Source organism: Oncorhynchus keta, chromosome 19 (assembly GCF_023373465.1).
Source record: "Oncorhynchus keta strain PuntledgeMale-10-30-2019 chromosome 19, Oket_V2, whole genome shotgun sequence".
In the NCBI taxonomy this organism is placed as follows: Eukaryota; Metazoa; Chordata; class Actinopteri; order Salmoniformes; family Salmonidae; genus Oncorhynchus; species Oncorhynchus keta.
The window spans coordinates 83,675,649-83,691,891 of record NC_068439.1 but is presented as its reverse complement, the minus strand read 5'-3'; the positions used below and the strand labels follow the sequence as shown (position 1 = coordinate 83,691,891).

The window sequence follows — 16,243 nt, the reverse complement described above, 5'->3', positions numbered from 1 at the left end:
CTGTTACAGGTTAAAGAATAGTTGCTGGATGTGTTCCATCATGTTACAGGTTAAAGAATAGTTGCTATGGATGTGTTCCACCATGTTACAGGTTAAAGAATAGTTGCTATGGATGTGTTCCATCATGTTACAGGTTAAAGAATAGTTGCTATGGATGTGTTCCACCATGTTACAGGTTAAAGAATAGTCTGTGTTGTGTACATGACTGTTACTGACTGGTACTGACTTAAAGTTGTCTGGTGTGTTCCATCATGTTACTGGTTAAAGAATAGCCAGTCTGTATGGATGTGTTCCACCACTGTTACAGGTTAAAGACTGGTATGGACTGTTGTCTGGTACTGTTGACTGGTACTATGACTGAGCCAGTCTGTTACAGGTTAAAGAATAGTTGCTGACTGTTACTGACTGGTTAAAGAATAGTTGTTGTCTGGTTCCACTGTTGACTGGTACTTGACTATGGAGCCAGTCTGTGTACAGGTTAAAGTTGCTGACTGTTTCCATCTGAGGTTAAAGGTACTGACTGTTTCCATCTGGTACTGTTAAAGAATGTTGACTGGAGCCAGTCTGTGTTAAAGTACTATGGACTGTTCCACTGACTGGTACTGACTGTTGTCTGGTACTGTTGACTGGTAAAGAATAGTTGCTACTGAGCCAGTCTGTGTTAAAGGTACTGACTCATGTTACTGATTGGTACTGACTGTTGTCTGGTACTGTTGACTGGTACTGAGGTTAAGCCAGTCTGTGTTGGTACTGACTGTTACTGATGTGGTACTGACTGTTGTCTGGTACTGTTGACTGGTACTGACTGAAAGAGCCAGTCTGTGTTGGTACTGACTGTTACTGACTGGTACTGACTGTTGTCTGGTACTGTTGACTGGTACTGACTGGTACTGACTGTGTTGGTACTGACTGGTACTGACTGGTACTGACTGTTGTCTGGTACTGTTGACTGGTACTGACTGTTGTCTGTCTGTGTTGGTACTGACTGTTACTGATTGGTACTGACTGTTGTCTGGTACTGTTGACTGGTACTGACTGAGCCAGTCTGTGTTGGTACTGACTGTTACTGACTGGTACTGACTGTTGTCTGGTACTGTTGACTGGTACTGACTGAGCCAGTCTGTGTTGGTACTGACTGTTACTGACTGGTACTGACTGTTGTCTGGTACTGTTGACTGGTACTGACTAGCCAGTCTGTGTTGGTACTGACTGTTACTGACTGGTACTGACTGTTGTCTGGTACTGTTGACTGGTACTGACTGAGCCAGTCTGTGTTGGTACTGACTGTTACTGACTGGTACTGACTGTTGTCTGGTACTGTTGACTGGTACTGACTGAGCCAGTCTGTGTTGGTACTGACTGTTACTGACTGGTACTGACTGTTGTCTGGTACTGTTGACTGGTACTGACTGAGCCAGTCTGTGTTGGTACTGACTGTTACTGACTGGTACTGACTGTTGTCTGGTACTGTTGACTGGTACTGACTGAGCCAGTCTGTGTTGGTACTGACTGTTACTGACTGGTACTGACTGTTGTCTGGTACTGTTGACTGGTACTAACTGAGCCAGTCTGTGTTGGTACTGACTGTTACTGATTGGTACTGACTGTTGTCTGGTACTGTTGACTGGTACTGACTGAGCCAGTCTGTGTTGGTACTGACTGTTACTGACTGGTACTGACTGTTGTCTGGTACTGTTGACTGGTACTGACTGAGCCAGTCTGTGTTGGTACTGACTGGTACTGACTGGTACTGACTGTTGTCTGGTACTGTTGACTGGTACTGACTGAGCCAGTCTGTGTTGGTACTGACTGTTACTGACTGGTACTGACTGTTGTCTGGTACTGTTGACTGGTACTGACTGAGCCAGTCTGTGTTGGTACTGACTGTTACTGACTGGTACTGACTGTTGTCTGGTACTGTTGACTGGTACTGACTGAGCCAGTCTGTGTTGGTACTGACTGTTACTGACTGGTACTGACTGTTGTCTGGTACTGTTGACTGGTACTGACTGAGCCAGTCTGTGTTGGTACTGACTGTTGACTGGTACTGACTGTTGTCTGGTACTGACTGGTACTTGTCTGTGTACTGTTGACTGGTACTGACTGAGCCAGTCTGTGTTGGTACTGACTGTTACTGATTGGTACTGACTGTTGTCTGGTACTGTTGACTGGTACTGACTGAGCCAGTCTGTGTTGGTACTGACTGTTACTGACTGGTACTGACTGTTGTCTGGTACTGTTGACTGGTACTGACTGAGCCAGTCTGTGTTGGTACTGACTGTTACTGACTGGTACTGACTGTTGTCTGGTACTGTTGACTGGTACTGACTGAGCCAGTCTGTGTTGGTACTGACTGTTACTGACTGGTACTGACTGTTGTCTGGTACTGTTGACTGGTACTGACTGAGCCAGTCTGTGTTGGTACTGACTGTTACTGACTGGTACTGACTGTTGTCTGGTACTGTTGACTGGTACTGACTGAGCCAGTCTGTGTTGGTACTGACTGTTACTGACTGGTACTGACTGTTGTCTGGTACTGTTGACTGGTACTGACTGAGCCAGTCTGTGTTGGTACTGACTGTTACTGACTGGTACTGACTGTTGTCTGGTACTGTTGACTGGTACTGACTGAGCCAGTCTGTGTTGGTACTGACTGTTACTGACTGGTACTGACTGTTGTCTGGTACTGTTGACTGGTACTGACTGAGCCAGTCTGTGTTGGTACTGACTGTTACTGATTGGTACTGACTGTTGTCTGGTACTGTTGACTGGTACTGACTGAGCCAGTCTGTGTTGGTACTGACTGTTACTGATTGGTACTGACTGTTGTCTGGTACTGTTGACTGGTACTGACTGAGCCAGTCTGTGTTGGTACTGACTGTTACTGATTGGTACTGACTGTTGTCTGGTACTGTTGACTGGTACTGACTGAGCCAGTCTGTGTTGGTACTGACTGTTACTGACTGGTACTGACTGTTGTCTGGTACTGTTGACTGGTACTGACTGAGCTAGTCTGTGTTGGTACTGACTGTTACTGACTGGTACTGACTGTTGTCTGGTACTGTTGACTGGTACTGACTGAGCCAGTCTGTGTTGGTACTGACTGTTACTGACTGGTACTGACTGTTGTCTGGTACTGTTGACTGGTACTGACTGAGCCAGTCTGTGTTGGTACTGACTGTTACTGATTGGTACTGACTGTTGTCTGGTACTGTTGACTGGTACTGACTGAGCCAGTCTGTGTTGGTACTGACTGTTACTGACTGGTACTGACTGTTGTCTGGTACTGTTGACTGGTACTGACTGAGCCAGTCTGTGTTGGTACTGACTGTTACTGACTGGTACTGACTGTTGTCTGGTACTGTTGACTGGTACTGACTGAGCCAGTCTGTGTTGGTACTGACTGTTACTGACTGGTACTGACTGTTGTCTGGTACTGTTGACTGGTACTGACTGAGCCAGTCTGTGTTGGTACTGACTGTTACTGACTGGTATTGACTGTTGTCTGGTACTGTTGACTGGTACTGACTGAGCCAGTCTGTGTTGGTACTGACTGTTACTGACTGGTACTGACTGTTGTCTGGTACTGTTGACTGCTACTGACTGAGCCAGTCTGTGTTGGTACTGACTGTTACTGACTGGTACTGACTGTTGTCTGGTACTGTTGACTGGTACTGACTGAGCCAGTCTGTGTTGGTACTGACTGTTACTGACTGGTACTGACTGTTGTCTGGTACTGTTGACTGGTACTGACTGAGCCAGTCTGTGTTGGTACTGACTGTTACTGACTGGTACTGACTGTTGTCTGGTACTGTTGACTGGTACTAACTGAGCCAGTCTGTGTTGGTACTGACTGTTACTGACTGGTACTGACTGTTGTCTGGTACTGTTGACTGGTACTAACTGAGCCAGTCTGTGTTGGTACTGACTGTTACTGACTGGTACTGACTGTTGTCTGGTACTGTTGACTGGTACTGACTGAGCCAGTCTGTGTTGGTACTGACTGTTACTGACTGGTACTGACTGTTGTCTGGTACTGTTGACTGGTACTGACTGAGCCAGTCTGTGTTGGTACTGACTGTTACTGACTGCTACTGACTGTTGTCTGGTACTGTTGACTGGTACTGTTGTCTGGTACTGTTGACTGGTACTGACTGAGCCAGTCTGTGTTGGTACTGACTGTTACTGACTGGTACTGACTGTTGTCTTGTACTGTTGACTGGTACTAACTGAGCCAGTCTGTGTTGGTACTGACTGTTACTGACTGGTACTGACTGTTGTCTGGTACTGTTGACTGGTACTGACTGAGCCAGTCTGTGTTGGTACTGACTGTTACTGACTGGTACTGACTGTTGTCTGGTACTGTTGACTGGTACTGACTGAGCCAGTCTGTGTTGGTACTGACTGTTACTGACTGGTACTGACTGTTGTCTGGTACTGTTGACTGGTACTGTTGTCTGGTACTGTTGACTGGTACTGACTGAGCCAGTCTGTGTTGGTACTGACTGTTACTGACTGGTACTGACTGTTGTCTGGTACTGTTGACTGGTACTGACTGAGCCAGTCTGTGTTGGTACTGACTGTTACTGACTGGTACTGACTGTTGTCTGGTACTGTTGACTGGTACTGACTGAGCCAGTCTGTGTTGGTACTGACTGTTACTGACTGGTATTGACTGTTGTCTGGTACTGTTGACTGGTACTGACTAAGCCAGTCTGTGTTGGTACTGACTGTTACTGACTGGTACTGACTGTTGTCTGGTACTGTTGACTGCTACTGACTGAGCCAGTCTGTGTTGGTACTGACTGGTACTGACTGGTACTGACTGTTGTCTGGTACTGTTGACTGGTACTGACTGAGCCAGTCTGTGTTGGTACTGACTGTTACTGACTGGTACTGACTGTTGTCTGGTACTGTTGACTGGTACTGACTGAGCCAGTCTGTGTTGGTACTGACTGTTACTGACTGGTACTGACTGTTGTCTGGTACTGTTGACTGCTACTGACTGAGCCAGTCTGTGTTGGTACTGACTGGTACTGACTGTTGTCTGGTACTGTTGACTGGTACTGACTGTTGTCTGGTACTGTTGACTGGTACTGACTGAGCCAGTCTGTGTTGGTACTGACTGGTACTGACTGGTACTTACTGACTGTTGTCTGGTACTGTTGACTGGTACTGTCGTCTGGTACTGTTGACTGGTTCTGACTGAGCCAGTCTGTGTTGGTACTGACTGGTACTGACTGTTTGCTCAGTTTGCTCTCTTGTGTATTATAGTCTTTGGCCTATGGTCTCTCTTGTGTATTATAGTCTTGGTACTGACTGATACTAACCAGATCTGTTGTCTCTTTTCCCACAGATGACCCTGCTGTGGAGGGAGTGGACAAGTCCCGACAGCTCCAGACTGGGGAGATGATCATCATCGTGGTAGTGCTTCTCATGTGGGCAGGTAAGGACTGGCTTTACAGGTACGGAATGGCTTTACAGGTACATACTGGCTTCACAGGTACATACTGGCTTCAGAGGTACATACTGGCTTCACAGTTACATACTGGCTTCACAGGTACAGATTGGCTTTACAGGTACATACTAGCTTTACAGGAACAGATTGGCTTTACAGGTACAGACTGGCTTTACAGGAACAGATTGGCTTTACAGGTACGGTCTGGCTTTACAGGTACAGATTGGCTTTACAGGTACAGAATGGCTTTGCAGGTACAGATTGGCTTTACAGGTACAGATTGGCTTTACAGGTACATACTAGCTTTACAGGTACATACTGGCTTCACAGGTACATACTAGCTTTACAGGTACAGATTGGGTTTACAGGTACAGATTGGCTTTACAGGTACAGATTGGCTTTACAGGTACCGACTGGCTTTACAGGTACCGACTGGCTTTACAGGTACAGATTGGCTTTACAGGTACAGATTGACTTTACAGGAATGGACTGGCTTTACAGGTACGGACTGGCTTTACAGGTACAGATTGGCTTTACAGGTACAGACTGGCTTTACAGGTACAGATTGGCTTTATAGGTACAGATTGGCTTTACAGGTACAGATTGGCTTTACAGGTACCGACTGGCTTTACAGGTACCGACTGGCTTTACAGGAACGGACTGGCTTTACAGGTACAGATTGGCTTTACAGGTACAGACTGGCTTTACAGGTACAGATTGGCTTTATAGGTACAGATTGGCTTTACAGGTACAGATTGGCTTTACAGGTACAGATTGGCTTTACAGGTACAGATTGGCTTTACAGGAACGGACTGGCTTTACAGGTACAGATTGGCTTTACAGGTACAGACTGGCTTTACAGGTACAGACTGGCTTTACAGGTATGGACTAGCTTTGAAGGTACGGTCTGGCTTTACAGGTACAGATTGGCTTTACAGGTACAGATGTCTTTACAGGTACCGACTGGCTTTACAGGTACGGACTGGCTTTACAGGTACGGACTGGCTTTATAGGTACAGATTGGCTTTACAGGTACAGATTGGCTTTACAGGTACAGATTGGCTTTACAGGTACAGAGAGGAGCCGACGATATGAGGGAACACGGTTGGCAAGGAAGCCCGAAAGTCAGCCCCAAAAATGTATGTATTGGGAGGGGGCTCAGGGAGAGTCAGGGTTCAGACCTGAGCCAACTCCCCCTGTTTATCGTGAGGAGCAGCGATCACAGGACTTCTGGACTTGGGAGGAGATATTGGACGGAAAAGGACCCTGGGCACAGCCTGGTGAATATCGACGCCCCAAAGAAGAACTGGAGGCGGCAACAGTGGAGAGGCGCAGGTATGAAGAGGAAACACGGCGACGCGGATGGTAGCCTGAGAGTCAGCCCCAAAAATGTATTGGGGGCTCACAGGGAGTATGGCTACGCCAGGTAGGAGACCTGCGCAAACTTCCTGTGCTTACCGGGGGGCTAAAGTGACCGGGCAGGCACCGTGTTAGGCTATGGAGCGCACGGTGTCTCCAGTGCGGGTGCATAGCCCGGTGCGGTACATACCAGCTCTTCGTATTGGCCGGGCTAGAGAGGGCATCGAGCCAGGTAAGGTTGGGCAGGCTCGGTGCTCAAGAGCTCCAGTGCGCCTGCACGGTCCGGTCTATCCAGTGCCACCTCCACACACCAGTCCTCCGGTGGCAGCTCCCCGCACCAGGCTTCCTGTGCGTGTCCTCGGTCCAGTACCACCAGTACCAGCACCACGCACCAGGCCTTCAGTGCGTCCCGCCTGTTTAGCGCTGCCAGAGCCTTTCTCCTCTCCTGCGCTGTCGGAGCCTCCCGCCTGTTCAGCGCAGCCAGAGCCTTCCTCCTCTACAGCGCTGCTGGAGTCTCCTGCCTGTTCAGCGCAGCCAGAGCTGCCAGCCTGCATGAAGCAGCCTGAGCTGTCAGTCAGCATGGAGCAGCCTGAGCTGTCAGTCTGCATGGAGCAGCCAGAGCTGTCAGTCTGCATGGAGCAGCCAGAGCTGTCAGTCTGCATGGAGCAGCCAGAGCTGCCAGTTTGCATGGAGCAGCCAGAGCTGCCAGTCTGCATGGAGCAGCCAGAGCTGCCAGTCTGCATAGAGCTGCCAGTCTGGATAGAGCAGCCAGAGCTGCCAGTCTGCATGGAGCTGCCAGTCTGCATAGAGCAGCCAGAGCTGCCAGTCTGCATGGAGCAGCCAGAGCTGCCAGTCTGCATGGAGCAGCCAGAGCAGCTAGATCCGCCAGTCAGCCAGGATCTGCCAGTCAGCCATGATCTTCCAGATGTGCCAGTCAGCCAGACTCTTCCAGATCTGCCAGTCAACCAGACTCTTCCAGATCTGCCAGGCAACCAGACTCTTCCAGATCTGCCAGTCAACCAGACTCTTCCAGGTCCGCCAGTCAACCAGACTCTTCCAGGTCCGCCAGTCAACCAGACTCTTCCAGATCTGCCAGCCAGCCAGGATCTGCCGGAGCCAACTACATGCCTGAGCTTCCTCTCAGTGCTGAGCTTCCTCTCAGTGCTGAGCTTCCTTTCAGTGCTGAGCTTCCTCTCAGTGCTGAGCTTCCCCTCAGTGCTGAGCTTCCCCTCAGTCCCGAGCTTCCCCTCAGTCCCGAGCTTCCCCTCAGTCCCGAGCTACCCCTCAGTCCCGAGCTGCCTCAGTCCCGAGCTACCCCTCAGTCCCGAGCTGCCTCAGTCCTGAGCTGCCCCTCAGTTCCGAGCTGCCCCTCAGTCCTGAGCTGCCCCTCAGTCCCGAGCTGCCCATCAGTCCAGTGGGGTTCTGGGTGAGGACTACTAGGCCATGGTCGGAGGCGAGGGTGGACTATCCTAGGACGCGAGGAACTAAGACATTGATGGAGTGGGGTCCACTTCCCGAGCCGGAGCCGCCACCATGGACAGACGCCCACCCGGACCCTCCCTATTGTTTTGATGTGCGTCCAGGAGTCCGCACCTTAGGGGGGGGGTTCTGTCACGCCCTGGTCGAAGTATGTATGCTTTTCTTCATTTATTTGGTCAGGCCAGGGGGTGACATGGGTTATTGTGGTGCGTTTTTGACATGGGGTTTTTGTGGGGTGTCTAGCATAGTCTATGGCTGCCTGAGGCGGTTCTCAATCAGAGTCAGGTGATTATCGTTGTCTCTGATTGGGAACCATATTTATGCAGCCATATGCTGTGAGTGTTTCGTGGGTGATTGTTCCTGTCTTTGTGTTTGCACCAGATAGGGCTGTTTCGGTTTTCATTATTTCATTTCATTATTTTTGTAGTCTCTGCATGTATAGTTTTTTCTTTATTAAAATATATCATGAATCATCATCACGCTGCATTTTGGTCCGGCTCTCCTTCAACGGAAGAAAGCCGTCACAGTAATTGATTAGCGATGCCTCGTGCATCTATTCTCATTGATGAGCAATGTGACCCAATAAGACGTGGCATGCTGGGATACCTCATGGACCTGCACCAACTGGGGCTATTTCACAATTAGCTCCTCCTCCTTCCTGAAGTATACACTCCTTTACTTCTCTTCACTGATTAGAACGTTTTTAAAACAACATGGTGGTAACTCCCACTAGCCCATGTCTGCACCAATCAAATGCTTTGTCTTTTGTGGGAAGCAGTGGAAGGAGTGTACAGTGGGATGATTTGGATGCACACAGGGTTTCGTACCCCAGGGACCTGGCTGTGGAGAGGGTTAATACAAACTGCATGAAGGAAGACAGGAGCGAAGACAGGAGCCTCTGAAGACAGGAGCCTCTGAAGACAGGAGCCTCTGAAGACAGGAGAGAAGACAGGAGTCTCTGAAGACAGGAGAGAAAACAGGAGCCTCTGAAGACAGGAGTCTCTGAAGACAGGAGCCTCTGAAGACAGGAGAGAAGACAGGAGCTTCTGAAGACAGGAGAGAAGACAGGAGCCTCTGAAGACAGGAGAGAAGACAGGAGAGAAGACAGGAGCCTCTGAAGACAGGAGAGAAGACAGGAGCCTCTGAAGACAGGAGAGAAGACAGGAGAGAAGACAGGAGCCTCTGAAGACAGGAGAGAAGATAAGAGCCTCTGAAGACAGGAGAGAAGACAGGAGAGAAGACAGGAGCCTCTGAAGACAGGAGAGAAGATAAGAGCCTCTGAAGACAGGAGAGAAGACATGAGCCTCTGAAGACAGGAGCCCCTGAAGACAGGAGAGAAGACAAGAGCCTCTGAAGACAGGAGAGAAGAGAGGAGAGAAGACAGGAGCCTCTGAAGACAGGAGCCTCTGAAGACAGGAGCCTCAGAAGACAGGAGAGAAGACAGGAGCCTCTGAAGACAGGAGCCTCTGAAGACAGGAGAGAAGACAAGAGCCTATGAAGACAGGAGAGAAGAGAGGAGCCTCTGAAGTCAGGAGCCTCTGAAGACAAGAGCCTCTGAAGACAGGAGAGCAGACAGGAGCCTTGGAAGACAGAAGCCTCTGAAGACAGAAGCCTCTGAAGACAGGAGCCTCTGAAGACGGGAGCCTCTGAAGACGGGAGCCTCTGAAGACAGGAGAGAGGACAGGAGCCTCTGAAGACAGGACAGAATTACAAGAGCCTCTGAAGACAGGAGAGAGGACAGGAGCCTCCGAAGACAGGACAGAAGACAAGAGCCTCTGAAGACAGGAGCCTCTGAAGTCAGGAGCCTCTGAAGACAGGAGAGAAGACAAGAGCCTCTGAAGACAGGACAGAATACAAGAGCCTCTGAAGACAGGAGAGAGGACAGGAGCCTCCGAAGACAGGACAGAAGACAAGAGCCTCTGAAGACAGGAGCCTCTGAAGTCAGGAGCCTCTGAAGACAGGAGAGAAGACAAGAGCCTCTGAAGACAGGAGCCTCTGAAGACAGGAGCCTCTGAAGACAGGAGAGATGACAGGAGCCTTTGAAGACAGGAGCATCTGAATACAGGAGCCTCTGAAGACAGGAGCCTCTGAAGACAGGAGAGAAGACCGGAGCCTCTGAAGACAGGAGAGAAGACAGGAGAGAAGACAGGAGAGAAGACAGGAGCCTCTGAAGACAGGAGCCTCTGAAGACAGGAGAGAAGACAGGAGCCTCTGAAGACAGGAGAGAAGACAGGAGAGAAGACAGGAGCCTCTGAAGACAGGAGAGAAGATAAGTGCCTCTGAAGACAGGAGCCTCTGAAGACAGGAGATAAGACAGGAGCCTCTGAAGACAGGAGCCTCTGAAGACAGGAGAGAAGACATGAGCCTCTGAAGACAGGAGCCCCTGAAGACAGGAGAGAAGACAAGAGCCTCTGAAGACAGGAGAGAAGAGAGGAGAGAAGACAGGAGCCTCTGAAGACAGGAGCCTCTGAAGACAGGAGCCTCAGAAGACAGGAGAGAAGACAGGAGCCTCTGAAGACAGGAGCCTCTGAAGACAGGAGAGAAGACAAGAGCCTCTGAAGACAGGAGAGAAGAGAGGAGCCTCTGAAGACAGGAGAGAAGACAGGAGAGAAGACAAGAGCCTCTGAAGACAGGAGAGCAGACAGGAGCCTCGGAAGAAAGAAGCCTCTGAAGACAGAAGCCTCTGAAGACAGGAGCCTCTGAAGACGGGAGCCTCTGAAGACGGGAGCCTCTGAAGACAGGAGAGAGGACAGGAGCCTCTGAAGACAGGACAGAAGACAAGAGCCTCTGAAGACAGGAGAGAGGACAGGAGCCTCTGAAGACAGGACAGACGACAAGAGCCTCTGAAGACAGGAGCCTCTGAAGTCAGGAGCCTCTGAAGACAGGAGAGAAGACAAGAGCCTCTGAAGACAGGAGCCTCTGAAGACAGGAGCCTCTGAAGACAGGAGAGAAGACTGGAGCCTCTGAAGACAGGAGCCTCTGAAGACAAGAGCCTCTGAAGACAGGAGCATCTGAGACAGGAGAGAGGACAGGAGCCTCTGAAGACGGGAGGCTCTGAAGACAGGAGAGGATAGGAGCCTCTGAAGACAGGAGAGAAGACAAGAGCCTCTGAAGACATGAGCCTCTGAAGACGGGAGACTCTGAAGACAGGAGAGAGGACAGGAGTCTCTGAAGACAGGACAGAAGACAAGAGCCTCTGAAGACAGGAGGCTCTGTAGTCAGGAGTCTCTGAAGACAGGAGAGAAGACAAGAGCCTCTGAAGACAGGAGCCTCTGAAGACATGAGCCTCTGAAGACGGGAGCCTCTGTAGACAGGAGAGAGGACAGGAGCCTCTGAAGACAGGACAGAAGATAAGAGCCTCTGAAGACAGGAGGGAGGACAGGAGCCTCTGAAGACAGGACAGAAGACAAGAGCCTCTGAAGACAGGAGCCCCTGAAGTCAGGAGCCTCTGAAGACAGGAGAGAAGACAAGAGCCTCTGAAGTCAGGAGCCTCTGAAGAAAGGAGCCTCTGAAGACAGGAGCCTCTGAAGTCAGGAGCCTCTGAAGACAGGAGCCTCTGAAGAAAGGAGCCTCTGAAGACAGGAGCCTCTGAAGGTGCTATTTGAAGGGAGTAGGGTGCTATTTGAAGGGAATAGGGTACTATTTGAAGGGAGTAGGGTGCTATTTGAAGGGAATAGGGTGCTATTTGAAGGGAATAGGGTGCTATTTGAAGGGAATAGGGTACTATTTGAAGGGAATAGGGTGCTATTTGAAGGGAATAGGGTGCTATTTGAAGGGAATAGGGTGCTATTTGAAGGGAATAGGGTACTATTTGAAGGGAATAGGGTGCTATTTGAAGGGAATAGGGTGCTATTTGAAGGGAATAGGGTGCTATTTGAAGGGAATAGGGTGCTATTTGAAGGGAATAGGGTGCTATTTGAAGGGAATAGGGTACTATTTGAAGGGAATAGGGTGCTATTTGAAGGGAATAGGGTGCTATTTGAAGGGAATAGGGTGCTATTTGAAGGGAGTAGGGTGCTATTTGAAGGGAATAGGGTACTATTTGAAGGGAATAGGGTGCTATTTGAAGGGAATAGGGTGCTATTTGAAGGGAATAGGGTGCTAGGGTGCTATTTGAAGGGAGTATGGTGATAGGGTGCTATTTGAATGGAATAGGGGAATAGGGTGCTATTTGAAGGGAATAGGGTGCAATTTGAAGGGAATAGGGTGCTAGGGTGCTATTTGAAGGGAATAGGGTGCTATTTGAAGGGAATAGGGTGATAGGGTGCTATTTGAAGGGAATAGGGTGATAGGGTGTTATTTGAAGGGAATAGGGTGATAGGGTGCTATTTGAAGGGAATAGGGTGCTATTTGAAGGGAATAGTGTGCAATTTGAAGGGAATAGGGTGCTATTTGAAGGGAATAGGGTGCTAGGGTGCTATTTGAAGGGAATATCGTGCTATTTGAAGGGAATAGGGTGCTATTTGAAGGGAATAGGGTACTATTTGAAGGGAATAGGGTGCTATTTGAAGGGAATAGGGTGCTATTTGAAGGGAATAGGGTGCTAGGGTGCTATTTGAAGGGAGTATGGTGATAGGGTGCTATTTGAATGGAATAGGGGAATAGGGTGCTATTTGAAGGGAATAGGGTGCTATTTGAAGGGAATAGTGTGCTATTTGAAGGGAATAGTGTGATATTTGAAGGGAATCGGGGGGCTATTTGAAGGGAATAGGGTGCTATTTGAAGGGAATAATGTGCTATTTGAAGGGAATAGGGTACTATTGGAAGGGAATCGGGGTGCTATTTGAAGGGAATAGTGTGCTATTTGAAGGGAATTGGGGTGCTATTTGAAGGGAATAGTGTGCTATTTGAAGGGAATAATGTGCTATTTGAAGGGAATAGGGTACTATTGGAAGGGAATCGGGGTGCTATTTGAAGGGAATAGTGTGCTATTTGAAGGGAATTGGGGTGCTATTTGAAGGGAATAGTGTGCTATTTGAAGGGAATAGTGTGCTATTTGAAGGGAATAGTGTGCTATTTGAAGGGAATAGGGTACTATTGGAAGGGAATCGGGGTGCTATTTGAAGGGAATAGGGTGCTATTTGAAGGGAATAGGGTGCTATTTGAAGGGAATAGTGTGCTATTTGAAGGAAATAGTGTGCTATTTGAAAGGAATCGGGGTGCTATTTGAAGGGAATAGTGTGCTATTTGAAGGGAATAGTGTGCTATTTGAAGGGAATAGGGTGCTATTTGAAGGGAATAGTGTGCTATTTGAAGGGAATAGGGTGCTATTTGAAGGGAATAGGGTGCTATTTGAAGGGAATAGGGTGCTATTTGAAGGGAATAGTGTGCTATTTAAAGGGAATAGTGTGCTATTTGAAGGGAGTAGGGTGCTATTTGAAGGGAATAGGTTGCTATTTGAAGGGAATAGGGTGCTATTTGAAGGGAATAGGGTGCTATTTGAAGGGAATAGTGTGCTATTTAAAGGGAATAGTGTGCTATTTGAAGGGAGTAGGGTGCTATTTGAAGGGAATAGTGTGCTATTTGAAGGGAATAGGGTGCTATTTGAAGGGAATAGGGTGCTATTTGAAGGGAATAGGGTGCTATTTGAAGGGAATAGTGTGCTATTTAAAGGGAATAGTGTGCTATTTGAAGGGAGTAGGGTGCTATTTGAAGGGAGTAGGGTGCTATTTGAAGGGAATAGGGTGCTATTTGAAGGGAATAGGGTGCTATTTGAAGGGAATAGGGTGCTATTTGAAGGGAATAGGGTGCTATTTGAAGGGAATAGTGTGCTATTTAAAGGGAATAGGGTGCTATTTGAAGGGAATAGGGTGCTATTTGAAGGGAATAGGGTGCTATTTAAAGGGAATAGGGTGCTATTTGAAGGGAATATGGTGCTATTTGAAGGGAATAGTGTGCTATTTAAAGGGAATAGGGTGCTATTTGAAGGGAATAGGGTGCTATTTGAAGGGAATAGGGTGCTATTTGAAGGGAATAGGGTGCTATTTGGAAGGCAGTAACTGTCAGTTCCATCACCATCTCTACACCTCTTAGTGTATGGGGTAATGGGACAAAGGACATATACATTCTTATTAAATAGCTTATGAATGTGTTATGAGTGCTTTATAAACAAGCAATATGATCGCCATTGGCTTTTCTCTGGCGTATGAAACGAACAGCTACGCTTTACCCTCATAAAGAATTCAACACACAGAAGATTGAATTGCCAGTTTCTCCTGATGGGTAGATAAACGGTTTCAGATCGTCTGCTTCCTAGATATAAAGGCACCTCCGATTTGACTCCCGAACACAAACCGCCGGGAGGGGGTCCTAAGAGGCTGTGAATTAAAGGAGAAAACATTGTTGTGTGTCTGAACGACAACGTCGCCTCGCCTTTCCGTGCTGGCGTCCAACGGTGTTACTATAGTAACCACTGATGGTCACTGTATAGGAAGGGAGATGCTACTCAGTGCTACTGATGGTCTTGGCGGTGAGATCTCTGTGTCCCTTCCATTAACACATTAGAAACATTATTATATACCCTAACATATACACAGCATTATAAAACCTATTATAAACACTATTATATATACATTATTACATAAACTATTATATATTAACATATTATATATACTATTATATGTACACTACTATATACCCTATTATACATACTATTATATACCCTATTGTATATACTATTTTATACCCTGTTATATACACTATTATATAACCTATTATATATACTATTTTATACCCTATTATATATACACTACTATATACCCTATTATACATACTATTATATACCCTATTATATATACACTACTATATACCCTATTATACATACTATTATATACCCTATTGTATATACTATTTTATACCCTGTTATATACACTATTATATAACCTATTATATATACTATTATATACCCTATTATATATACTATTTTATACCCTATTATATATACACTACTATATACCCTATTATACATACTATTATATACCCTATTATATATACACTACTATATACCCTATTATACATACTATTATATACCCTATTATATATACACTACTATATACCCTATTATATATACACTATTATATATACACTACTATATACCCTATTATACATACTATTATATACCCTATTGTATATACTATTTTATACCCTGTTATATACACTATTATATAACCTATTATATATACTATTTTATACCCTATTATATATACACTATTATATATACACTACTATATACCCTATTATACATACTATTATATACCCTATTGTATATACTATTTTATACCCTGTTATATACACTATTATATAACCTATTATATATACTATAACATACCCTATTATATATACACTACTATATACCCTATTATACATACTATTATATACCCTATTGTATATACTATTTTATACCCTGTTATATACACTATTATATAACCTATTATATATACTATTTTATACCCTATTATATATACACTATTATATAACCTATTATATATACTATAACATACCCTATTATATATACACTACTATATAACCTATTATATATACTATTATATACCCTATTATATATACTATTTTATACCCTATTATATATACACTATTATATATACACTACTATTAGCCGGCCTGCTATCGTAAATGTTAGCAACACCTCTGCCTTTGCGGGATGGCAGGGGATATGGTCACTAGTGTAACCAGGAGGAGAGGACTCATTTAACACAGTAAATTCATCAGGCTTAAGCCATGTTTCAGTCAGGCCAATCACATCAAGTGATTACATAGCCTAGTTATTACCTCAGTACTGGTACCATGTGTACATAGCCTAGTTATTACCTCAGTACTGGTACCATGTGTACATAGCCTAGTTATTACCTCAGTACTGGTACCATGTGTACATAGTCAAGTTATTACCTCAGTACTGGTACCCCGTGTGTATATAGCCTAGTTATTACCTCA

The 16,243-nt window shown here is 46.6% G+C and overlaps 1 protein-coding gene across 1 annotated transcript in view; it reads left to right on the top strand.

Moving 5' to 3' along the window:
• The window catches only part of LOC118376851 (fibronectin type III domain-containing protein 4), an 88,503-nt gene that overhangs the window by 63,300 nt on the left and 8,960 nt on the right, over positions 1 to 16,243 (top strand). Inside the window, exon 4 of the mRNA XM_052471646.1 lies at positions 5,357 to 5,446. Coding sequence (XP_052327606.1) covers positions 5,357 to 5,446 — 90 coding nt within the window. The remainder of the gene's footprint in view (positions 1 to 5,356; positions 5,447 to 16,243) is intronic.